We start from the raw sequence: 26,095 nt of genomic DNA on the forward strand, positions 1-26,095 counted from the left end.
ATACACTTTGGCTCTCACAGGAAGCCCCAGTCAGAGACTCTGAAGGCGGGTAACCTACGGACGCGCGTCAGCCGTTGCGTGGTCTGCATGAAGAGGACGTAACGGCAATGACCTAACCCAAGAGATGATTGGATGACGGTGGACACGGTGGAATTCCAATGGTGCTTTGTCTTCCGGAAAAACTACGATTAAAACAATGGTGCTACTGTGCAACGCAGCATAAAAACAAGAAAAGAATGGACTTAAATACATCTTACATTTAGTCTTTGTTTTTTCTTAAGAAGTACCTCAAAATGAAAGCAGAAAAATATCCACTAAATGGTGCCATGATGGATGTGTGACAACAAAAGTACATTTTCTTCCTCGTTCTTCTCTAGTTTCCCTCTCTCAGTTTCTAAAAATCACTTTTGATGTAGGTGCAGTGAATACGTGGTACATCCATTTCTTTTTGTTTTTTCTTCTTTTGTTTTGTTGTTTGGGCTTAATAATGAGGAGAGGATGGTCTCCACGGTTACCAAATCGGCACTTTGACTTCGGAACATCCAAGATGAGCGATGCACTGACGATGAGCTTTCCTTAGTGAGACTGACTGCCTGATTTTTTTGATGTTTTACTTTCTTTCCATTCACACACGCTCTCTCTCTCTCTCTCTCTCTCTCCCCCCCCCCCCTCTCTCTCTCTCTCTCTCTTCCTCCATAATTTTTCTGTAGTTTTACATCTCATTTGGTGGTACTAACCCTGCTGTAGACCGCCTGCTAACCATAGGCTTCATCTGCCTTCCTTCCTTCCTTCCTTTTCTTTTTTGTAAGTAATAAATGTGTATATTGTGTAAAACAGCTTTTTTTTTATAGCATTAGGTCATGAATCGGTACCAGCTGTTTGTTTAAAAAAACTTCCAGATTCTTCTTAGTTCGCTCACTCACACACGCACACACACACACACACACACACACAGACACACACACACACAGACACACACACACACAGACACACACGTGTTCACTTAATTTCTCACTCACACGCATCGACTCAGATTTTGTACAAAGTAAGGCTTTTATGAATGAAACAGTATTTTATATATAATAAATATATATTTGAAAAAAAGAGGAAAAGTTATATAAACTTTATTCGGCTGTGGGGACGTTGTTCACTGTTTACCCACCAGAGATAACGGTCATGCATTTCACCGATCGCAAAGCTAACTACTGTGCACGGACAGAGCCATTTTCCTTAAGACACGACGGTCTTGTATGATATTAACAACGCCAAACGCTTAAACCTTTTGTATTCAATTTGTAGTAATAATCATTGTTGAACTGAATTAAATGGGATTTGCTTTAGGTAGTCTAATGATTGGGGAATGTTACAGATAATTGTGCAAGAAAGGATTTGAGTTCAATCCTGGCTCCTTAGTTAGGGACCCCACATTTGTTTAGTTTATTTTACAACATTTCTAGGTGCTGGGCTTTGCTGTAAAAGAGACGGGGCTAGAGTTTTGGGGGCCCATTTGCACCCCAGATCTCCAAATCCACTTTCGCATCAGTTCAAGTGTTCACACTCGACCCAAGTGAATCAGACTCACAGCTTTTAAGTGTCTGGACCTTGAAATCAGGTGTTCCTAGTTTAGACTCCTGATGTACTGTAAGTCTATGAGAGCTGTTTTCAGGGGGAGGGGAGGGTAGGGAAGCAATGTTTTTCTGTGATTTAATTGTTATTTTTATTTTTTCAAAACTGCTTCTATGAATTCTAATTTTTTGTCAACCTGGGGTGCGATTAAAATGTGTATTAATTTTTGTTCAGTTTTGTTTTCATGTTATGTTATCCAGAAGTTGTTATAAACTTTAAAGACTGAAATAAAACACTATGTCCAAAGTGTTGCCCTGTGGAAATGAATGCGTGACGAGGAAAGCAGAATATAAAGTATATCTTATGTTATCTTTGAAATCAATTAAATACAAAATCTATTAAGTAGTTTATGGATATCAGATCATTATTTCAGGTGCTTCTGTGATATACGTACACGCAATGTTATTCACATTTTCTTGCTTTCTTTCTTTTTCATTGATAAATAATAATCATACGTCTAGAGAAAAAAGATCCAGCCTGTTTTACGTCTGGGTCTATTTTCTCATTGGGATTACATCATATTTGGTATCACTGTGGTATCACTCCGCAAAAAAACACACATACAGAAAACTTTGAAGTATAGATTTATTTTACAGACATTTACTGTGCCAACAAACACTTGGTTAACGATTCAACGTCTCAAATGTTCTAAAATTTAAAATTTCCAAATTCATATGTACGTAGTCATTTATTTACTTTATAAACCGGAAACTGATGTGTTTACACCGCTGCGTCACAGGCCATTACTGGGAGAGGGTAACCCATTACTGACTGACATTGCTAGTTGCAGGCTCATTTAGCGTGTGATAACGCCTTTAAAAAGCACTTTTGTTTGCATACCATCAAAGCAAAGCGAATTTAAGCAAGTTTATCATACATTTTCATGGGGTTAATATTAATTACCTCGTTCAATATATATGTATACAGTATACATATATACATACTTTTTCTAACCGCTGTTCATGTAGGGAATTTGCATTTATACGATGTAGCCACTAGATAGAGCGCTGACCTTACAGATACAACCAGCACTGGCGATGCAGCCTCTACAGACTTTAAAGGCAATAACACGCACAAACGCACGCTCACACTCACAGAATTAAATATTTAAAATGTTTTAAATACTCCGTTGACCGCCGTACATACAGAAAAAAACATTGAATATTTTAAGTATTATTAATTATTTACTAAATAACAGATATTCATTGAACGTATGTTGTACAATGTTGTTGTATATATTTATTGAAGACATGACAGTGAGCGTACAGTTATGGGAGAATACTGAAAGGGGGGGGGGGCAGAGGAAGGAAAGATGTAGGAACTGAGGAGTGTGATACACACGTGGACAAAGTTTATAAGGAGATGAGGGGACAGTGACCCTGGCCATTGGCTTGTAGTGGTCAGGTTGTTTAGAACGGCGTTATTGGAGATAAATAGTTGTGTTCAGTGTCAAAGTCAAGGTTGTGAGGCCACTTTATCACACTCCTGCTAGGCTGATCCACGTGTGTAGCGCGTATCCATATACAGGTTGTGTATTTATTATTATTATCATTATTATTATTATTATTATTATTAATCTTCTTTTTATAAACATACAGGAGGGAAGAGAGGCAGAGAGTTAGAGAGAGAGAGAGAGAGAGAGAACTGAAACCATGAAGAGAACTAGGCAATGTAATGTTCAATAAAATTACAACAGTAGACTAGAGTGAAAAACTGGACGACAGCAGAAAGCCACGTCCGACGAAGGTTGTGTAGAAATGACAGTAGTGAGGGCACAGAGTCCTAGATGACATCAGTGTTGTTGGTTTGATGATCTTGTAGGTATAGTTTTTACAGGATGATGTCAAACAGCAGTGCAGGCAGCTATAGATTGCATCATAGGCTGTAGTGGGAGAAAAAAAAGGCACAAACAAGGAGGGAGAGAGAAAACCAAAAAGGGAAGATATCCCACCCAATGACCTGACCCACCCCAACATAACACACAACCCCACATTCACACATCCCCATCCTGGGTCACTTGATAAGATAAGATGAAACTGGCAATAGAAATTATGTCAAGTTGCTCAATGAAAACACGATAGTAGGGTATAAAATACAAAGTTGGATAGAATACAAATCATGAAATAAACATGTATATTAAAGATTCATTTTCAGAATACTTTGTTAGGATGTATATCACAAAATGAGCCCACCAGTCAAATATAATCTCCACATTATCTACTTACACAAATCTCTGACACCATTATTCACATTCACGAGATAATTCCCAATAGAAAAGCATCAGGCTAAGCAGAAATGAAGAGCGGAGGAACATGAGGTGTTGTTTTTGTTTTGATCCGCGTGCTAGCTGCAGCCATTGTGTCGGTTTCCAAAGCCGTTCTGAGTCTACGGGCTTTCTTGTCTAATCTACTTCCTGATTCGTATTGTCTGAGCCTCAGAGAGCGCCGGGGAGAGGAGGATAGGTGGTCTGTGTGTGTGTGTGTGTGTGTGTGTGTGTGTGTGTGTGTGTGTGTGTGTTTGTAGGCCTGTTGTCTTAGCTCGCTAAGCTGTTTAGACCTACTACAACCTGCTGTTTCCTGGAAAGACGCGCTGATCTTTTGTCTGAGCGTGTTTCCCAGCGACAGAGGTCGAGTTTAGGACACAAAATAACCTATGGCGCTCTGTCACAAAAGCCTGCAGGGAGTTGCTCCAGCATTTAGAGATCCCATCCTGTTACCAAAAAAGGATTGGGTGTTCCCTGACCTCAAAGGCTGAGGTGTGCTGCCAAAGCGTCCTTAAGCAAAGCTCAGCCGTTGTGTCACTCGATAAAAAAAATCAAATACCCAGCAACAGATCAGCGAAAGCCAAATTAACGCCCAGATTTTATGATCTGAAAAAATACAGTTTTCCTCCTGAAATCTATTGGAGGAATTGTAGAAAGTGTCAGTAAATGGAAGATACTTGGAATCGTACTTGAAATACAAACTGAAAATTAAAATATGTCTTGTTTCACATTCATCTGTATCTGGTCACAACTTGTGTGTGGGAAGATGTGCGACTTGTTGCCTGAATAGGAAGTTTTCCTGGATGCAAGGAAGGGGGCGGAGCCAGGGGAGCAGTGGCGAGGTCTTTCATGAAGACGGTGGTGTTGATGAAGCTCGGCGAGGGCAAGCCTCCCGCTGGGTGACATGGAAATGAGATGCGGTCAGGTGAAACTCTGACGCATCGGCTCTCATTAGGAAAACTATGCCCCTCTGTGTGTGTGTGTGTGTGTGTGTGTGTGTGTGTGTGTGTGTGTGTGTGTGTGTGTGTCTGTATTCTAGGGATTTTGGATACACTGACTGATGAAGGACATTAATATCCCCACTAATAGCTGAATAGCTGTGTACATCAGATCCATGCAGAGCGCTGGCCATCTGGATTCCAAGGTGGTCCAAAGTTTGCCCCACATTACCTACATACACACAAATGTGCTTAGACACACACACACACAGTCTTGTTTTGAAACTCTAGTACCAGTCTCCAGTCCCAGCGGGCCCAGCGGTCACTGGTTTGTCCATCAGTAATGATACTCGGGTCACATGCTGGTGTTGAAATGCTCCCTGCTTGGTCCACTAGTCTGATCCTCAGGTCACACACACACACACACACACTAAAGCCCAACACCTATACACAGTTGTTCACACATATATTCTACACTTAAAACTTAAACACTTAATGTGTTTTGAATATTTTCCTGGCTTTCAGCATAAAAACTTGAACTAAATATGCTCTCTCTTGCCCTAATTAATAATTTAATGAATGCATGGCAGTTTAATAGGCAAGCCCACCAAATTAGGCGAAATCCTAGAGAAAACTACAAAATATGCTACTGTAATTGAGAAATAGAACCTAAAAAGTACCTAGGAAATATGAATAAGTACGAACCTGGAAACAAACAAATTCCCCCCAAAATGGTGGTTGCGTCCCGAGCAAAACCTGCAGTGGCATTTATGCTTGTATGTACGTACATGTAGAAGCAGACGCGTGTACATTATCATATCTGACCAGACCCTAACTTGGAAGTCTATCAGTCGGCAGGGAAACAGTACCCCCCCCCCCCCCCCCCCCACACACACACACACACACACACACACACTCCAGAGGCTTTGACACCTCTGTAGGATTAGAGATTTTGTGTGTAAGTGAGCGTTCTGTCATTTAAAGGTCGCAGGTTCAATCCCCGCAAACCGCCATGTCTGCTCCATCAACCCCCTCAACCCCCGGGAGACTTAATACCTCAGAGATCATCCAACAGTGTGCTGGCACAAGGACTTGACTTGGGATGTCATTATTTGAACATTTTCCCCTTACGGAACAGAGAGAACACTGTATATCATGTGTATGATGAAGGGAAGTTATTTAACCGTTTAACCTCCATGTGGCCCTTCAGCTCAGCATACCAGTTCCTCCAAAACAAACAGATGTGTGTGCTCCTGTTCAATACGCTTGAGTCAGTCGGGTGTTTATGTTTCGATCTGGGGTAAAGGTCAAAGGTGGGTCTCCAAATCGCTGCTCTGGCTCCATCTTCCTCTCAGAGAGCAGCTTGCGACGGTTATCTGTGTTCTTCCAAAACCGCAAACCCAATGATAAGCAAATTCTGGGTGCAGAAAACAAAGAGCAGTCAATAAGAGTGCACATTCTTCTACGTCAGAAAAATTTAGGACATCTCAAATATTTGAGGTTCGTACAAATATTTCCTAAACATTTTTTATCCCGGCGTTGCGGTCTGTGTGTTTATTGTGCTGTGGAGTTCACTGTAGGTTCTTCTAACGGAACGTGTCAGCGAAATGCGTCAGACGAAAGTGTCAGCTTACGCTACCGGCTTTGTGTCACAGAAACTGTCACGCTGCCATGTTATACAAATCATATGTTGTGGGAGAGAAAGGTACTATGGTCTTGAACATCCTTATTAAGTCCTAGAATTTCAAATTGGGCAATTCAGGTCGCAAATGTTTTGGAAAATACTAAAATATTCCAAGTGATTCAGAATCTCTGGTTAAAGCATTAAGATGTATTTTTGTCCTCGAAATCTGCGCTGTGTAGAAAAAACAGCACAAAAGGCCCCGGTTTCGATCACAGGAATCTAGAGCAAGGACAGGAAATTGTAGGTGTGACGCTGCCCTTCAAAATAAAATAAGGATATCAAGTAGTATTATTTACAACTGTGGATCAAATCTGTCTACTCAGCTGATCAGCTCTAGTGACGGGGGTGGACTTTAGCTTGTTTTGACAGTTGGACTTTGGGATGCTGAGCAGTCTCATCTGAGCTGGATAAACACTGCTCATCAAAAAAATGCTTACAGCTGTACAACAGCATTGCGAACGAGGAAACAGCCGATTGTTTTCCTCACACATTTGTAACAAAGGTCAAAAGACTTACTGTAAGACATCAATGATTACACAGGTTTGTTCCAAGGAAACAACACACCTAAGTTGTGTGTGTGTGTGTGTGTGTGTGTGTGTGTGTGTGTGTATTCTATTCTTTTCTATTCTATACTTTCTCCTGCCTTCATTCATTGCGTTTGTTTGGGATAACAGAGTAACTGCAACGCAATAAGAATAGCATGATAAGTAATGTTGGGTTTTATACGTTTGTGATCATCTGATTGTTATGTATATGGCGTATTCACTTGTAAAAACTCTTATGATTCATTTGTGACTGAAATGCAGTTGCATAACTAGTAGTTCACATATTTGCCGTACCCCTAATATCAGTAGCATGTAGAAAAAGCCACCACAGAAGAGGAAGTATGTCTTTAAATTTGCTGGTTTGGTGGTGTTGGTTGTGTAAAACAGTTTTAGGGCAAATTGTAACTATTAACAAAAATGTCACAAATGAGTGTTTATGTTAAGTCAAGTACATTTACTCAAGTACTGTACAGTTTTGAGGTTCTTCAGTATTTTGTGGATATGTCCTGCTTTGCGTCGGTCCTAAACTGCCCACAGGGCTTTGTTTTTGATTTACCTGATTTCTGAGGTTTTTATGACGCCAATTAGCTCCTATGTGTATGTGCTAGATTACAAGTACGCCTCTGTTAACATTTCAAGCAGTCAGTGTGTCAAAGTGCACTGACCTGAGAGTCAGTCACACTCATTATATTAGCAGGAGGCACACACACACACACAAACACACACACAGATTAACATTTCTCAGATATTTATACCATTTTTGGGGATTGATGACGTTAAACTGAATTCTTAGTTGACTAAATGAATTGTGTGTGTTACAGTACTGAGCTGGTGTGTTATATGAGTGCAGCAAACACAAACACAAAGACAGACACAGCAGTTACATGAACACATTTTTATTGCAATAGCTCTATCGAAAGCAAAAAAGTTTTGATAAATATAAACACTATGCCGATGCTCAAATCGCCTCTGAGTGCCCCTCCCACCCGCCCCCGCCCCCGCCCCCCCTTTCCCTCAATGGGGAAAAAAAACAGAGAGAAAGAACGGGAGAACAAAAACAAAAAACAAACAAAACAAAGGGAGGGGGGGCACCAGCCGAGGTGGCGATCATAACATGAAAAAAGCCACAACTTGAGTTTTCCTTATTTACAGGATTCCATTTCCACAGTTTTCTCTTTTTTTCTTACGTTTTTTTCTCCATCTTTTTCGTATACAGGACATACGTCGCTGAAAAATAATGCACATACGAAGGATACACACCTCCACAGTATTTTTTTTTTAATCATCTCTTTCTCTTTCCTGTAAAGCTAATAAACAACAGCATTCAACTCAGGAGGGGGGAAATAAGAAACACAGGTAAGCAGGGCGGAGCGGGATCTGATCTCCTCCCCCACCCTCCCTCCCTCCCCCACTATCCCGCCAAATGTTACGACTCCGTACATTTCCGAGGGATTTGCAGCGGGGGGAGAAACCAAACTGACCCACGTCTGCTAGCGGAGCATCTTCGTCGTTGTTACGTTTGCCATCGACAGCATTCAAACTGTTAACTGTACTACACAGCAGCAAATAAACTGTAATATAGTTACAAAAAATAAACATTAGGCAGAGGTTGTAACCCATTTCTTTATACAAATAACTGCGAATGCCTATTTACTCTTAAAAAAAAGTCTTAACCTTGTATCGCGTTGTCTTCTTCAGCCTGATACAACTTGACAAAAATGAGCATTTCCCTCTGTAAACTAGATACAAAAATCAAAACATTAGAGGAACCAAGGAAACACAATCGCTTGCATAATGATGCAGTACCCTAACTCTCCTCTGCCAGGATAATATATTCATATATATTACGTAGGTCTCATTTCTTTCTTCCCCCGCCCAGTGCGAAAAAAACAAGACGCGTTGATAACAGCTAATTTTTTGTTGCGACATTATTAGCGTCATGGACAGTTTTGAGGTTGAATGTGTTGCTGAAATGAGTGCAGAATCACAAAACGCAGATCCTGTGCGTCTTCGAAATGAATTCAATGGGGACAAAACAAAGAAATTGATGTAAAGGTGATCGGACTTTAACCCCCCGCCCCGTCCAAATTCAGCTCAGCCAGGCGTCGTTGCCCCTTCTCTCCCTTTTCAAGCAACAGCCTTAACATCCTTATATTCAACGTTTTGTTCACTTAGATTGGAAGAGGGGGAAATAAAAAATATTTCTAATTGTTCAGAATGTACATATAAGACACATCACAGGCTTAAAATCTTTTAACAGCATTTGTCGCTTTTAAATAGGACCATTTCAAAGCAGAGCTGAGGAAAGTCTCGCTTAGTCTTCCCGCCATCAGAGGCCGATAAGGGAATCAAAGGGTGTTCCTCCCACTTTTGTTCCGCGTGATTTGTTGCCGTTGACCTCCGCGTTTTAGCGCACACCGACAAATGTCCCACGAAATACGCGATTAACAGCTCACTGGCGTTACCTTCTTTAAGGGAAGGAGGGAAGGAAGAGACAAAGAGTGATTGGTCAGGGCTCAGACTCGCCCCAGTTCTGTCAAATTTTAAGCAGAGGATTATGTCTTCGTCCGACTAAATTTCACAAAAGTTCTCCAAAATTGCCCCTGTGCTTACTCCAATCTGGAATACAATTCAAACAAAAACAAACAAAACCAAAAGAATTGTCAGCGTGGGTCTCACATTAAAACATCTGTTTGGTGCTCATACTAAGTCTTTGGCATACGAATGTGAGCAATCGTCAGTGTTTAGTTTTTCTTTTGTTTTTACTTGGGTAGATGTGCCTGTGACATCGTGTCACGTCAAACAGAACTGCAAATCAAGCTTCACGTTTGTCTCTACAGATGTGGAGGCCCAGACATGAAGGCTTTAACTACATTTGGGGCGATTCAGAGAGAATACGGTGCACGGCCAATTACAAGCACATCCGTCTCTGAAGTGGGTTCAACTTCAGACACGGACATAAAACCAACCAAACGCCGGCAATAAGCTGGAGATACCAAAACTCTGTCCCTCCCCGCGCCGCCCCAGCATCCCCGCCGTGCGAGCCTCAGAGAGCACAATGATTCATCCTACGCCGTGCTACACAAAAGCGCTGTGAGTGACGGGCATTCATCCATCCAAACAAATTTAAAACAACAAAAAAGAAACGAGCGGACTGATAAAATTACAACAAAGAAAAAAAAACAAGGAGATGGCGAAAGATGCCAAATCTAAAAAGTGAAATTCTGTGGGACACATAAGTTGTCAGTCTTGTGTTTAAGCACATTTCTTTGTATGAAAACAGTAGTGAGGGTAATAGACATGGGAGAGCAGCGCGAGCAGAAAAGCTAAATATGGGCGTACGTGTGTGTGTGTGTGTGCGTGTGAGAGAGACAGCAGGCACCAGCTGAGATTGTGATTGATGTGGCTGTTCGCTGGATGTGTGTGTGTGTGGTTCTAACGGAGCAAGTATGCCCAGCACGCTGCACCTGGGGCTCCAGCTCAGGTTACTGGAAACCTCTTTACGTCACCCGGAGCCATTGACGAACACCATGCAGGCATGTGTGTGTGTGTGTGTGTGTGTGTGCACGCGTTCCTGCATGTGTGTCAGGAATCCCGGACGTCATCGAGAGCCACTAACACACGAAGCCTAAATAGGCCCGCTGGACTAACGTGTGTGCGCCCGCACTTGTAACTAGAGCGGGCGTGGGACACGTCGCATGACTTTATGTGACGTGTGTGTTCATGACATGCGTATGTGTGCATGTACAGGAAGAGTATAGGAGTTACTTCCAGAGATTGGGTGTTTGAGCATCTACGTGTGCAGGCCTGGGTACCAACATCTGATACTGCAGTGTCATGTGATATCCTATGTCCGTACCTAAGTACATAATCTAGAAACTCAAGTCAGTACTACTAGTACTATTACTAGGCGTACCCGGGCCTACACATGTGTGCATGCCAGTGTCCATGCCTGAATGTTCAGTGTTGCACACGTCTCTGTGTGTGTGCGTTTGCCTGTGTGTGTGTGTGTGTGTGTGTGTGTGCTTGATGGCGCCACTCTCCCCAACTACCTGACCTGTGCTACGGACCATATGAGGTAAAACAGAAACAGTTAACAAGTTTGTAAACCAAAAAAACTACGACAGGTGGTCATTGATCAAACTATTGAACCATCACAAAACCGATCATCAGTCTGCAGCGCTGGGTTTTCGGCTGCTTTTGTGAACACGTTTACCCTCAAATTCTGCAGATTGATTACAGGATAAGGAGCGATGCCAATGCACCAGTGTTTATAAATCTGTTTTGCGCTTCGTCAATAGCTTTAATCTTTAACAAACCTCAGCAGAAAGCCGGGCTAACGTGAACCGAGCAGGGCGGGGAAATAGTTTTTTATCCATCCGCCGGCCTTAGCAGCTGATACTTTCCCAAAGCTTGCCGAGCCACTTTCATTAAACCTGAGGAGTATTTTAGCGCAACAGGATCTCAGCAAAGTGACGGACTTAAGACAGAGAAAACTTTCCAGCATTCGACGTTGTTGGGCCGGCGTGCCTTGGCCCACCCTGCCCAGTACCGTCTCATTATACAACACTACAGAAAACAAAGAAATGTACCGGAATATTTGTACCTATTGCAACAAATAAATAATATGTGCTACAGAAAATGAGGCGAGTAATGCGTTCAGGTTTTTGCCACTGCGTCAGTAAATCGTGGCGAGCACTGTTGCAGCGTAGCTCTATTTCCCCCAAAACAGGTAAGGCACCCAAACGTATTTGGTACTGGCCTGCTTTTCTCCGAGGCGATGGGTGCTACTGTGCCGCTGATGTCACACACAAATCTTCGCGACGAGAATCCCCAAAAGTCGTGGGGGGAGGGGAGAGCAACCACGTTCTGTACCTATGCAACCAGACTTCCACTTTGTCGACTCAAAGCTAAAATGGATCCAGCCACGAGCTCATATCCATTAAAAAAAAAAAAAAAAAACTAAACAAAAAAACATTTTATACCGCAACTTTATCCACAGTTCAATAACTGTATGGTACCGCATTGAGGATGGACTACAAACGGGGTAAACAAAACAATAACAAATGAGGATAATTCATCCAGTCATTCAATGCAACTTCAAAGCTTCCATTTCTGTACCATAATACCTTTGTTTAGAATTCCAGTCTCCCTTTTTAATACCGTACGGAGAACAAGAACCATTTGATAAGACTTGTAAAATCGATGTCCGTCTCTCGTCCCGTTGATGCCCCCTTATTCTGAGTTCACTGACCGCTGTCCGTTGAGCGAGTGTTTTGAAGAAAGGGCTAAGTGGCGCATACTGGCAGCGCTGAGCGTGACGAGGGGGGAAGTGATCGAAAAACTGAAAAAAGGACAGGATATGCATATAAAACATAAAATTAAAGAGGAAATACACTTTTTAAAAAAACTGCAAGCGTTTTCGTCATCCATTGTGGTGATGTTTTTTCTGCATTCGGAAGGGAAGCAGCTTCTCAGTCAGAGTGCAGGTCAGAGGTCAGCGGCAGAGGGGGTGGGGGGGTCAAAAGGTCACAGGCAGAGTCAAGTGCCCCGCAGCAGAGAGATGAGGAGGAGGAGGGGCGAGCGGGGTAGGGAACCTCTGTTGTCACGTTGCTCAGTCTGTGTGAGAGAGAGAGAGAGCAAGAGCGAGAGAGAGAGAGAGATCATTAGTAACTAAATCCATCTTTTCATCTTCAAAAGCCAGACCGAAGATGAGAACACACACACACACACACACACACACACACACACACACACACACACACACACACACACACACACACACACACACACACACACACACACACACACACACACACACACACACACACACACACACACACACACACACACACACACACACACACACACTTCAGAGGGGAACATTGCTAGCTTGCAGATTCAGATGCTCAACACAAGATAAAGAAGCTTCAAGAAATGCTTACAATGAACCCAGACAAATTCAATGCTGTCATTCAGAACCCCAAAATTTTAACACCTCTTCTTCTTCACTATCAGTGGTTGTACTTTGGTAATTACTTGGCACATTATACTGCTGTTACTTTACTTCGACTTCAGTAAAACTATGAAAACTATACTTTTAAGTCGTAGTGGAAAGCAGCGACGCTTTCACATGATAATCTTACTTTTCTTAACATAAAGGTGAACAGTTAGAGCAGGAGGTAGCAGCTGCTGTGGTCAGTGGACATCACATTTGTTATTTGCCTGATGCGACTACACATCAACACATACTCAACACAAACACACGCACGCACACATACACAGGATCTGGAATGCAGCTGGGGCGCCGACTGTGGTTTTGGACTGACAATATTAGTTGTTTTTGGACATTTTGAAGCCCGGTGCTGCTGACTTCTTTCGACTGGAATCTGTCTGGCTCGGGGCTCAGCCTTGCAAATAGTGCAGGGCAATGAAAACCTCTATACTGCCAGATTTATGTTAGTAGTTTAACCATCACATGTACGCTAGCGTAGTTTCGCAAAACCTGTTCAAAAACAAGTGTTAAATCCCATAAACAAAACCTCTTTAATTGATTAATAAGCCTTAGAAGTCAGGTGTTGGCTTGCATTCTTCCCACCAGGGTTTGGGTGAGTGAGTTGGGACACAGCTGGAAATTACCAGCAGCTACCAATTATTTTTGGCTGTGAAGCTCGTCTGCACTAGCGGCCACTGTGGCAGGTAAAAGAAATTTTAATAAAAACATTCAGGAGAGGCATTTAACACAGCTGTAATAATCAATAGCGTGTGGTTATGGAAAGAAACCATGTGGGAAGAAGGGAGCACCCTGCTGGCAATACCTTCATATAAATCAGAGAAAAGTACTTTAGTAGCACTTTTTTTAAAATGATCAGATGCAGGTACTTGTGTTTTCATTTAGTTTACCTTTTCACTCCTTTATCTGAAAGCTGTGTGAAAGATTGGGCCACTTCTTCACCCACTGTACTACTAGTGTTACCATGTTTGACAGAGTGGACGGCTTGGATCAAACAACTCATATAATCCGCAACCCCGAAAAGAAATGTGTTTGTCTAGTAAATAAGTGAGCGTGGCAAGTGAACTTTGGATTCACTCTGTCCACAGGACGCACACATACACACACACACGCACACAGTCCACTTCCTGCCATGCGATCTTAGCCAGGCCCGAGCTGCCAGGTCGGTTGTTTTGGTGCGTCTCTGCGGCCTCAAATGACTCCGCCAATGGCCGATATCCAGCTGAGTTATTCCGCTGAGAGCGAGGCTTTGTCCGACACAACAATGTGAGCGGCACGCCACAATACAAACGCTTTGACGGGACGGGGGGGGGGGGGGGGGGGTGGAGGGCTCTGCTGGAATGCTGCTCCGCTGTTTGCTGCAGCGGCGGACGGGTGGAGGGCCAAACAAGAGAGTGAGATGGATAGGAAACGCAAAGGAAAAACAGGGAAAACAGAGGAGGGATGATGGAGGAAGAAGTTGTATTTTGTATTCAAGAGTAGAATGGCTTTGTAGAGGTGTACCAGAATTGGTAGCTTTCCGGCCCTCTAGAAACCAGGTGCGCGCATAAACATTAACAACTGTTTGGAGAAGAATATACTCATGTATCTGCGGTCCAGACCTAGGCTTCGATCAAAACAATGCTCTTAGGACACAAGGCTGCCCGACCTCACCTGACCTCAACTAGACACACACAAACATTCGGGTTATAAAAACAATGTTGGCCAAACACCTGCGTTAGCTAACGGCCTGTTGTGTCATTGCAACGCCGGCAGGTGTTCACACACTGCCTCCCTTTCTCAACATTTTACCTCTCTCTTACTATCTCTCTCTGTCCCTGACCCCTATTCACCCAGCTGGGATAACAGATGAAAGGCATCATGGGAGTGAACGGTCAGTGTAACGTGTTGACCTGACATGGGCTGACGTGACTGCCAGGCTGTTCTGATTGAGTTAAAAAAAGATGCTTGTTACCGTCAATAAATACCAATCCCAGTAATTATCACTGTAAAAGGGGAGTTGAAACGGCCGGAAGGAGATACAGACTTTTCCGTCCACAAGTTCAAGTATTTGCTGGAATCTGACGAGAGGTCAGTTGAGTTTTCGTGAAGTTGTCAATTATGGAAAAGTACACCGTGTTCACTTTCAATTACACTCCTGAGGACTGTCCGGTCAGCCGCCCAACATGACAACCTACGCTCTACGGACGGCCAAACAGTCGCCAAAAAACACGAGATGCATCGCTAGTGCATCTGGTTTGGTTTGGAGGCAGACTAAGACAAAAGAGCAGAGGAGGGACGCCGTTTAGAATGAGACTGAACTACATCATCATACCCGACTCCCTCTTATTTCTCTTTTCCATGTTGAAATCGGCAGAAGTATCCATGTCAGATTTCTGCTCAAGCCTTCAAATTATCGGAATGCGTGTGTCAAAAGGTCAGCAGACATCGACAGACCAAGGTGTGTGTTAAAATATACAAGCCACAGTGAGACATGCTTGCCGTCACACACATTCAGACTTTGCCTAATAAACTTATCTAACGTCACATTCCAGCGACTCGACAGTTACTCTAGTAAAATGCTGCTTGATCATTACCGTGTGTCTATGCGAGAGAGAGAGAGAGAGAGAGAGAGAGAGAGAGAGAGAGAGAGAGAGAGAGAGAGAGAGAGAGAGAGAGAGATGAGAGGATAAGAGGGAGAGAAAATACTTAAGGGGAAAAACAAAGACAGATCAAATGAGTAAGCCTCAGTGACAGTAATGCGTCAGCCCACCTATGAAACCTACACTGGAGTCAGGAGAAAGCTGACAATGTTTATGTCCATGTTACTGATGAAACGACGCTTCCCTTTGGAGCGAGCACGGCGGGATGTTAATGCACGCGGAGATCGATGGGAAACACTGCGGGCGTCTGGGACTACAATCGGTGACTTTTTGGACACTGGGCAGTCCAAGGCACAATTCCAACTGGGACAATCAAGTCCAGCTAATAAACGGAAAGGGATATTAATGATTCCATCTGTTGCATTGGTAATAAACTGCAAAGGTTCAATACATGTATCATCTCGTAGTCGAATAAAGTCAAATCTACTTTCTCGTCCGTCATAATTTATTATTAATATATGTTAAAAATGATAATTCATCATTCGGCAAAATAGCCCAAAAGTCTTCATATAAACCTCCTTCATATAAAATTCTTCATGAAAGAAAATCAATTAAAGTCAATCAATCTTAATCCACTAATTCAGAGAGTAAGGCTAGTTCAGAACGCCTTTTAAGCTGCTTTCTTCAGAGAATTGATCAAAAACCCTGATCTTCCTTCAAAAGCACAAAACCGATGACACCAAACCGCTGACAATTCAAAAGTGAAGACTCTGGGAAACACCTCCTTAAATTCTGAAGTATTCCAGGAATTCGACGACCAATGGAACCGATGGCACAAAAGCAGCCAGGGTTAGGGGTTCAATTCCCTGTATAGCTCCATGGGCACTAATACTGCCAGATTTTTTGATCCCCGTGCTTCCTGTTGCAGGCCACCCAGGCTAAAAACAATCTAGCACGTTGCTGCTTTGAATTAAAGGTGCGCGTTGAACAGCTTAAGTTATTCTAAGGGTATTTATTTGTTAACTCAACACTAAAATGGGCATTGCAGGCACATTTTAACCTCTTAGGGGCTTTCAGAGAACCACAAATACTTTCCCTGTGACAGTCAGAATAGCTGGTAGAAATCAAAATTGCTTTGTGTGCATGCATGATGGCTAATAATTCTAACATCTGTGGTCGTAGAGTTTTCATGCTCATGATCTACTTCGGCACGCACACACAAGCCAAGCGGAAGGGGGGGTCCTGTTACGAGAACCGTTCGGTGGGCTGCACGGAGCGCATGCCTTGGACTGGCTCATAAATTCATGTCAGTCTGGAAATAGACCTGTAAATATAGAAGGCCTGGCCGTGGAGGTGGGAACGAGAGAGAGAGAGGAAAGGGCAGACTCATACCACCTTCTCTCACATCTTACTTCCCCCCTCGCTTGGTGACCGATAACCCTGCCTCACAGCCCTCCTCACCCTTTACCACCTCGTATACACCTGACTGAGACACACGGGGAAAAGGGCAGATTCCCACCGCCAGCTCTTACGCTTCAACCTCATCGCTCTACGGTTTAGCTCCACACGTCAATCATTTGACCCAACTCTAAAAGGCCAATGAGACATTTGAGACACTTCCTGCGACATGTGCACGTGTCAGGATCATTACGGTTCTCAGTTATCACCATAATTTACACTTTTAATGGATTATTAACCAAAGATAAAGCAGAAATAAAGGCACAAAACCACTCTAAAAATGCTAAATCTCATATTTGTTTGTACTGCAATTAAGGCAAGAACTGTGATGGTTTGTTAAGGAGACGCTATTCTCCCAGTATAAACGACACTTTGCATAATTGCAGTATGAGGTAATGCCTCCTATTGAGGAAATGAACGTGGAGGTGGTTTACTCCAACGACGTTTATGTCTGAAGAAAAGAGATTTACAAACTGCATAACCTGGGTCGATCACTCTGAGCAAGCATACCTTGATTTATGTCAAAAACTAAAAAAATGTCCTGCCTAAATGTTCATTGCATGTAAACATACAGAGTCTAAGTATATCATTTCATTGGTAACAGATAGCACACGTTTAAGTGACATACTGCTCAACTCAAGGTAGTCATTTTGTCCAAAGTTGCTCCATGTTCAAATGTTCCAATTATTGGCTTCAATCCCAGGGACAGAGACCGACTTTTATTTACAATGACATTTGAAGTTCACCATTTCCTTGACAGCTGGACGGACACAGAACGTGTTTACCCCCGTCTCTGTCTCTCTTTGGGTCAAGGATCCAGGTGTGCCTCTATCAATTCAACACCGCAGCTGAAAGGAAGTGCATTCCTAAGTGATGATGATGCGTTTCCTCTCAGCCCCGCTGTGTGCCTTGACATGCCGCAGCCGCAATTACAACGCCACATCAAAGGCTTTCTGCCGTGACTCAGCGTGCACAACCACACTCGCACACACCTACCTAGATGTGTAGTCTGTAAATACAAACCTAACACACAAAGGCCTTACGCCTACACGCATTTCATGTGTGGGGGCATGGGTTGAGAACATTACCTTCAACTGCATGAACACACACAGACACACACAAACAGCTAATGAGCCTACTGGCAATAGCTGAAAAAGAACACAAAGACAGATGAACAGACAGACACACACACACACACACACACACACACACACACACACACACACACACACACACACACACACACACACACACACACACACACACACACACACACACACACACACACACACACACACACACACACACACACACACACACACACACACACACACACACACACACACACACACAAAAGGATGTGTTGGAGCATTTTGAGTGTCAGTTGATTTCCTGTGCTAGCAAGCACAGATTCAGCCCTGTTGATTTACCACAAACACACACACAAGCACACAAGGTCTTTCATCGCTGTTCAGACTCGTGATAAATAAAAGAGTCGGCGCTGCTCGCAGAGAACCCTGACTCATGCTTACATGGATGTGGCGAAAAAGAGGGGAAACGCCAGACTAGGGGAGGAAGTGGCAGAAAAGCAAGGAATATAGAAGAAGAGGAAGAGTGGGAAGAAGAGAATGTGAAACTTAAAGGGGAAGCGAAAGGCTGAAAATTGAGTCAAAACATCCGCTTTCGTCCTCCTGATCCTCTTTCACGCCGTCTACTACACTGACTGAAGGTCTAACAGTATCATCCACACACACACACACACACACACACACACACACACACACACACACACACACACACACACACACACACACACACACACACACACACACACACACACACACACACACACACACACACACACACACACACACACACACACACACACACACACACACACACACACACACACACACACACACACACACACACACCAGGGCTTTACATGTGAATTAACTGCGTGTTTAGCTGTAGTCCTCCTCTGGGCATCTCTGTGTAAAACATCATTATGGCCTTTAACACGGCAGTAAACGCATGCCTCGCTGCATGCCACTGCTGGAAGACCACACAGACAACATGTCAACATGCGCAACACCTACCACATGTACTTGTACTGCATGCTCACACCTGATTGTTCCTCTGTATCTTAGTCAAACCAAACACACTATTCTAAGATGACATGGGAGGGGATATTAACATTATTAAACCCATCATTATTTGATCTATAAAGAAAATAACAGATGGATTTATATTTTCAAAAAAATCTTATGAATGAGTTCAAACCAACACTAAGCAACATAGATTGTAGGTCAGGTGAATTTGACACAGTTTGACATTAGCATTAGTGGTCACACATAGACCCTGACAAACACCTGTATCGTCCCGACGACAGACAACTGACAGAGAACAGTCAGCCACACAAACACACACAGCAGTGCTGACACAGAAAAAATAGTAGCACGTGTACAGACAGGCGCACACAAACAGTAACAAAGCGAGGATGTTGTTTTTTTTGGAGGGATTGAGCCCACACTTGACCTCAGATAAACCTCTGTTCAGTTGGGGAGCTAATCGTCTACCACTCATCTGGCACACACACACACATTCACGCAGACCTCAGGATGAACCACATTTTGGTGCCACTTCCTCTACCAGAGCTGTTAGAGCCTAGACTTTCGATTCCCTGGACAGGACGCCTTCAAAGACAATGGATGGCTGCTCGAAGCACTTGAAGGCAGCCTTGTCAAGATCACAGAGGCTTGATCCAAAATAAACTCACTGGAGGAGCTGCAAATTTATATAGTGCCACTATTTATAGCACACAACATCGAGGATTATTTTTGCTTTCAGGAAGGAAAATAACACTTAGTCTTTCACTCTCTCTCATTTTCACACATGCAACAGGAAACTGTATGATTCACACACACATACACCCTGACTTTGTGAGGTTTTACCAACCACAGCAGTTACAGTTTCTATGATTTTGTAGACGTACAAAAGAACTTAGGTCCTGAACAAACATTGACTGCCTTTCTGTCATAATGTATAGTACGTAAAATCACAGGCACCAAGTTGACATACACAAACAAACAGTGGTATAACTCACCCTTAGTTGTTGTGGTGACTCCATCAGATTTGGTGAAGTCTATACTGGCGTAGGCTCCGTTTTCTGGCAGAGGCACTGTCCCAGCTGACGACGAGCTCCCGTTGGTGCTACCTGCAGCCGATGTTACGGCTCCCTCATTACTCCCATCCTCCCTAAGCTCCAAGGCAATGTAGTTCAGGCCGTTCTGGTAACCCACAGACATGTTACGGCACATTCTGCCAACTCCAGCCCCTGATGAAGAGGAAGATGCTGGAGTCCCAGGGGCCATGCCCAATTCCAACGCTCTTGACTGGGCGCGGTGAGCTGGTGACTCCCCCAGACCCTCCATGGACATCCACACGCTGTCAAAAGAGGCTGAGCTGGCCCATCTGGAAGCCTGACCCTCCGTTGGGTAAGACCCGTTGGAGGCTGTGGGGTTAGCCAGCGTGGGGTGGGTGGCTGAGGCTGAAGTGCCAAACCCTCCACCTGAGGGTGTTGAATTAGAGGAGGAGGTAGAGGAGAATGTCTCAGAGCTGTGTCGTCTCCTGCCTTGTGGGTCAGCCCGAACAACCTTGGGCTCTGGCTGGTGTGGGGGTGCTCTACCGGGGCTTGATGGAGGAAGGGTGGGCACGATGGTGGAGGAGGCAGAGGGAGCGTGGCCATAATGCCCCTCTATAACACAGAGGTGCTGCAGCATGGCTGTTGGACTTGTCTGTGGCCTGTTGCTCGTGCTCAGGTTAAACGTCATGTCCGTGTAGTCGTCCCCCTTCGACCGCCAGTGACCTGCAGGAACTCCAGGGGAAGCTAAAACCCCGGGATTGGCAGCCAGGGGTCGTATGTAGCTGGGTGGGTTCCAGGGAGCAACAAGACTGGGTCTGGGTGACTGTTTCTTACCCAGACATCCAGCACTGTCCTGCTGATCTACCCCTACCTCAACACTCATGTAGTCCTGGTGGACTTGTTGCTGGGGCTGGGGTGGGGTGAGACGATGGTCACTGGATTCAAGGGAAGGCGTTTCATTTTGAGCGGAAAGAGAGGAGGAGGTGGGGATTTCCTGTTGGTGGGGGTAGTGATCCCCAAACTCAATGTTAATATACTCCCCGGGACTGGAGGGCCCATCAGATGAACAGCCAGTCGCGGGAACTGAGGTGGAGGTGCCTGCTGAGGCTGTGGAGGGTTCGCTAACCCGCAGCGGACCGTGGAAACTCCTTCTGCCTAAAGGGAGTCGGTTGGGTCTCACAGCACGGCGATCAGCCATAGCAGCGGTTGTGTGCTGTGCTCCATAAGGAGGAGGTGGGTGAGAGGGAGTGCCACCACCACCACCACCAACCCTCTTCTCTGGTGTTAATATCGAAGCTGTGGCAATTTGTGAATACACTGGCTTGGCAGGAGAACTCATGGGGACATATTCGCCATACTCTTTGTCGTCTCTCTCTCTTGTGGGAGCTTTGTAGGAGCGAGGGAGGGAGAAATAAGGGCTGTAAGACTTGTGGGTTCCCTCAGGTGTGCCAGGTGTGTAGTAACCACTGCTCCCTTCATTTGAGGGGTTGCCCCCCCCACTGTTGCTATAGGACATGTCCATATATTCCCCATTCTCTGGTCTCTCTGCTATACTATCAGTACCACCGGCAGCGACTATGCTGGAGCTACTATGGGAGCTGGGAGAGGCCTGCACTGGGGAAGGGGAGCTGCCACTGCCACCTGGGAGCATCATCATGTAACCGTGAGAGTCTGTGGAGGACTGCGGCTGGAGCTGGGGTTGGTGATGGGCTGAACGCTGACCCAAAGCTGGGCTGTGAAACTGGGGCGACTGGGAGATGTGGTGAGAGTAAGAAGTGGGTTGCATAGGCATGTAGTCGGGAGGCGTGTCCCTGGGCGACGCGGCCACACCACACATCATGGGCATGTAGCCGCTGTCTTCCTTGGCAGAGGAGGAGAGGGGCGGGCGTTCCACACTGGCCTGCGTCCGTGAAAGCGTGGAGGGCCGGCTCTGCTGGCTGTGCTCAGAGCAGGAACTGTAGTCGGAGCGAAGTGAAGAAGAGGAGGAGGAAGGCCCGCCCCGGAGGAGCCCACCACCAAATGGTAACACCACCTCTCCAGCTGACCCTTCGTCCAATGAGAAGTTGGTCTGGGTCATTTTCTGATAAACTGCCACACCTAATCCACCTGTTGCACCACCTCCAGGTCTGGAGAAGGAGTGCGTTCGTCTCCTCAGAGATGATGATGAGAAGCGCTCATCCTCTGCCGTTGATGTGCTCTCATCTCTCGGTGTGTCAGCTCCGCTGTTGTTTCCAGATCCCACACTCGTGCCAAAGACCTCCCGGCTCCAGCCCATGGCCATGTAATCGTTGAGACAGTTTTCCTCTCTGATTGGTGGGGTGTTACCTAGTGAGTCTGGGGTGTTACTCCGCACCCTGAAGTACCGGAAGTCGCCAGGGCTGGAGCCATACTCATCTGAGGAGTTGAAGCCACCGTCTGAGGGCGAGCCACATATCGATGCACTTGATGGGCGAGTGAGAGTGTCAGAGACAGAACCATGGCCGCTGCTGGAGGAGACACTCACTGGACTGGTGGTGGAGGGAAAGTGAGAGACTGGGAGGGAGGCAGAGCGAGCATGGTAGGTAGAGGACGATGACCCTGGTATGGCTCTGATGTAACGACCACTGCTGGTACTTGTGCCAGCATTTCCTGTGGTGACGCTGCTTCCGCTGCTGCTGCCGGTGCCTTCCTGTCGGCCATGGTGCGCCCTTGCAGAGTTAAGGTGAACCAAACTTCCTGTGGCAGAGCGGAACGGTCGGTTCATCGTCCCCTCACCCTCACTGGATGTACGGAAGCGATAGCCGCTCGCTCCAGAGCTTTTACTTGACGGTGGTGTTCCGACAACAGACTCTGTTCTCGACCGTCGCTGCAGCCCCGTCTGACTTGGAGGCAGGTTACCTAGGTGGCGGCGTGTTGTAATGAATGGCATGGGGTTGGAGCCAGATGACTGACTTTTGCTCCTAGGGCGAAACTCGGCAAAAGCTTTCAGGGCTTTCATGGTCTCCAGGATGGTCTCGTGCATATTTTGAGCCACAACAGAGTCGTCCACTTGCATCCAAATCTCCCCAGGCCCAATTGAGGAAGAGCGACCCACCTCAATGAAAAAGAAGCTTTCTGAATGTCCACAGCGCCTGATATTCATCAGCTGAAGGTTAACACAGGGGGTTTCAGAGTTCAATTTGACGAGGTGGATGGTTTTAGTTGAGAGGCATAACCGGTAAACACCTGTGAGGTTTTTAGTTTGACCCAGTCCTTTAGGTTTGACATTGACCTGCCACACCTCCTTAAACACAGTACCAGGGGTGACTGTACCATAGCCATCATCTAAATCATCAGAATCCAAGTGCCCTTTTTTGCCCTCACTCATCAATTCGCTGACAGCTACGTACCAGTCCTCTTGCTCCTGCTCGTTTTCAGCCACAATGGCAAAGTACTCGTCCTTAGTATAAAGAGCAATGAGGTGCTTGTTTTTGGAATCCGCCCTTTTGTTTACCGTGAAGCACTGGTAGAGGTAAATAACCCTTTTCGGGGGAGAAGGGGCAACCGCTCCACCACTGGCGGCGGCCGCGGCAGCAGAGCGCAGGCTATTCCGGAATTTCTTCTCGCTGTCGTAATACTCCAGGCGGCTCGGCCCGAGGTGGCTGGCCGCCCGCAGCACGAAGAACCGCTTGTGTCCGTGTTTCTGCTTCCTCAGGTATCCACATTTTCGGATATCGTCCACGGCGTCGGATGTGTTGGCTACGTTCACAGCGGCGTAAACATGACTGCTGCTAGCGGCGGCGGAGGAGGAGGAGGAGGAGGAGGCGGCGGCGGCGGGGTCCTCGGCGGGGGCATGTACCTGGCTGAGAGACGACGAGGAGGAGGCTTTCCTGCCCGGGGACTCCGCGATGTTTTCTCCGGGAAGATGCTGCTGCAGAGCCAGCTGGTAGTGCTGGTGCTGCTGTTGATCCTTTGGTGGGTGGTGGAGGTTGAGGTGGTGGTGGTTGGAGGGCGGTAAATGTTGATGGAAGCGAGAGGCTCCGCTGCCGCCGCCGCCGATATTAATTAACGGGGAAGGGGGTTCCCCGACCGAGCCGTCTCCGTTGGCGGCTGCAGATTTCGTCCCCACGTCCCTCTGCTGTGTCTCCAGCATCAACATCGCTGCCTTGCCTTCCTGGTAATTCGTGAAATTTGCCATCGGAGAACACAATCAAAGGTCACTTTACTAGCAAGCTAATCCGAGTGGACCTAGACCCCATTCTTGTTTTGGGAGACGAGCTCCCGAGTCCGGCTAGGCCAGCTAACGTTAACTCACAGGCTCAGATTTACAATCCACACGGACCGGCTTGGATATTCCCTCAAAAACAAAACAGCGTCCCCTCGCCCCTTCAGCAGCGAGGATGGTAATTCCGATGCGAGCCTTTTTTACGAAATGGAGCCTACCGTGTGCAACATGACCACGTTCAGCCTTGTTTCTATGATCGGGAGGATCCGGCTAGCTCAGTTAGCAACCCGTTCCCTTCTCCTCCTGTACACATCTCTATGGGCCAGAGCACAAACAACACGTGACCCCTCGCGTCACCGGCAAAACGGGCGGAACAAAGAGCAAATGGCGGGTTCTGATTGGGCGAAGTCTTTGACTGACATCCCCGGATTAAAATGCGGACCAGTCGCTACTAGATATTAGCGTGTTACGTCAATAACGCGGACCAATCACGTCGCACAGAGTTTGAGCGAAGTTGGAAATAGGCGGTGACACCTTCGGCTTATCTGGAGTCTGATGTTGGTTTATCCAGCGATTGTTTACACGGAAACGACTGATCTCAGATCCGAAGACGAACCAAACCTTTACACACAATCTCCGAGCTAGCTCATGGGTCATATTTAGTATTTTGGCTTTATATTTTACATGAGTCAGAGCAAAGAAAGCTAATATTGTTCTGGAAACAAAACAATTGCAATTTCATATTTACAAAGCAGCAATCTCAGTATCACTTCAACAAGCAGCAGTGACAAAAATTATACAATCAGAAATAAAGTAATTATATAATTACTTTATATAAGTACTATACAATCCTTAATTTTAATACTTAGATAAATACTAAAACATAATATAAATCCTTTATCCCTTTGGCAACCATTGCTTGGTTTAATCCCTTACAGTGTCCCCTGTTTTACGCTATCATAATCTGTGTAAATTGTTGTAAAATTACAAAATTGAAGCTAAACCCTCAGAAACTGGTCCCAATGTCACAAAACCTGCTTACATGGCCCAGAGTTCAGTGAAACACACCAGATTTGCTGTCAATATAATGTTGGTCACAAAATATCCAGTGGCTTGTCGGCCATCAGCTTTCCTCAACAGTTTAGCCATTGGCATTTTCCATCTTCTACATTTGTACTCCCTCTGTGATATATTTCAGCTTCTTCAGGTCACTTACTTGTCTTGCCAATAACTTATTAAGTATAAGTGTATACAGGATGTCCAATAGCTTCGAGGCCTCTCTGTGTTTTGTTAGGAAACCTAGACAGAGTAATCGAGGGTAGCTCCTCCTTTGCCCAGGGGAGGTATCAGAGTTCTTCCACACTGTGGAGTATGCCGTGCTCTCCCAGCCTCTACTACTCTGCAGCAGTTTATCCTTAACACCTGTGGGTATCCAGGGTCATGTATAATGCAGTTTTCCCCATTAGGAGTCATAGCCAACATGCTTTACTCCAGAAATCCTGCTGTATTTCATATTATATTCTGCGACTGATGAAAAACCAGGAACAGCCTGTCTGTTTGACTCCTCCCCCCTCTTTTACCTCTCATTACGGAAAAAGTGGACAGCATAGTGACAGCCGGAATACCAGCCTCCGAGCTCGCCCACGTTGACAAGTACC

At 45.4% G+C, this 26,095-nt stretch overlaps 3 protein-coding genes across 3 annotated transcripts in view; 2 read left to right on the forward strand and 1 right to left on the reverse strand.

Annotated features, from left to right (window-relative positions):
* col4a5 (collagen, type IV, alpha 5 (Alport syndrome)) overlaps window positions 1–1,971 on the forward strand; it is a 30,301-nt gene extending 28,330 nt beyond the window's left edge. The window contains exon 50 of the mRNA XM_076171618.1: window positions 21–1,971. Coding sequence (XP_076027733.1) covers window positions 21–102 — 82 coding nt within the window. The 3' untranslated portion in view covers window positions 103–1,971. The remainder of the gene's footprint in view (window positions 1–20) is intronic.
* The window catches only part of LOC143017009 (GTPase IMAP family member 9-like), a 116,749-nt gene that overhangs the window by 80,532 nt on the left and 10,122 nt on the right, over window positions 1–26,095 (forward strand). The gene's annotated exons all lie outside the window — the stretch shown is intronic.
* On the reverse strand, window positions 9,032–24,785 carry irs4b (insulin receptor substrate 4b). Its single transcript, XM_076171611.1, has 2 exons — window positions 20,216–24,785; window positions 9,032–12,675 (listed from the first exon to the last, which is right to left on the reverse strand). Exons 1-2 carry the CDS (start codon window positions 24,408–24,410, stop codon window positions 12,671–12,673), a joined length of 4,200 nt encoding a protein of 1,399 aa, XP_076027726.1. The 5' UTR covers window positions 24,411–24,785; the 3' UTR covers window positions 9,032–12,670.

The sequence above is a fragment of the Genypterus blacodes genome, unplaced genomic scaffold (assembly GCF_046128005.1).
Source record: "Genypterus blacodes isolate CSIRO-AG114 ecotype Tasmania unplaced genomic scaffold, CSIRO-AGI_Gbla_v1 ptg000260l_1, whole genome shotgun sequence".
NCBI lineage: Eukaryota > Metazoa > Chordata > Actinopteri > Ophidiiformes > Ophidiidae > Genypterus > Genypterus blacodes.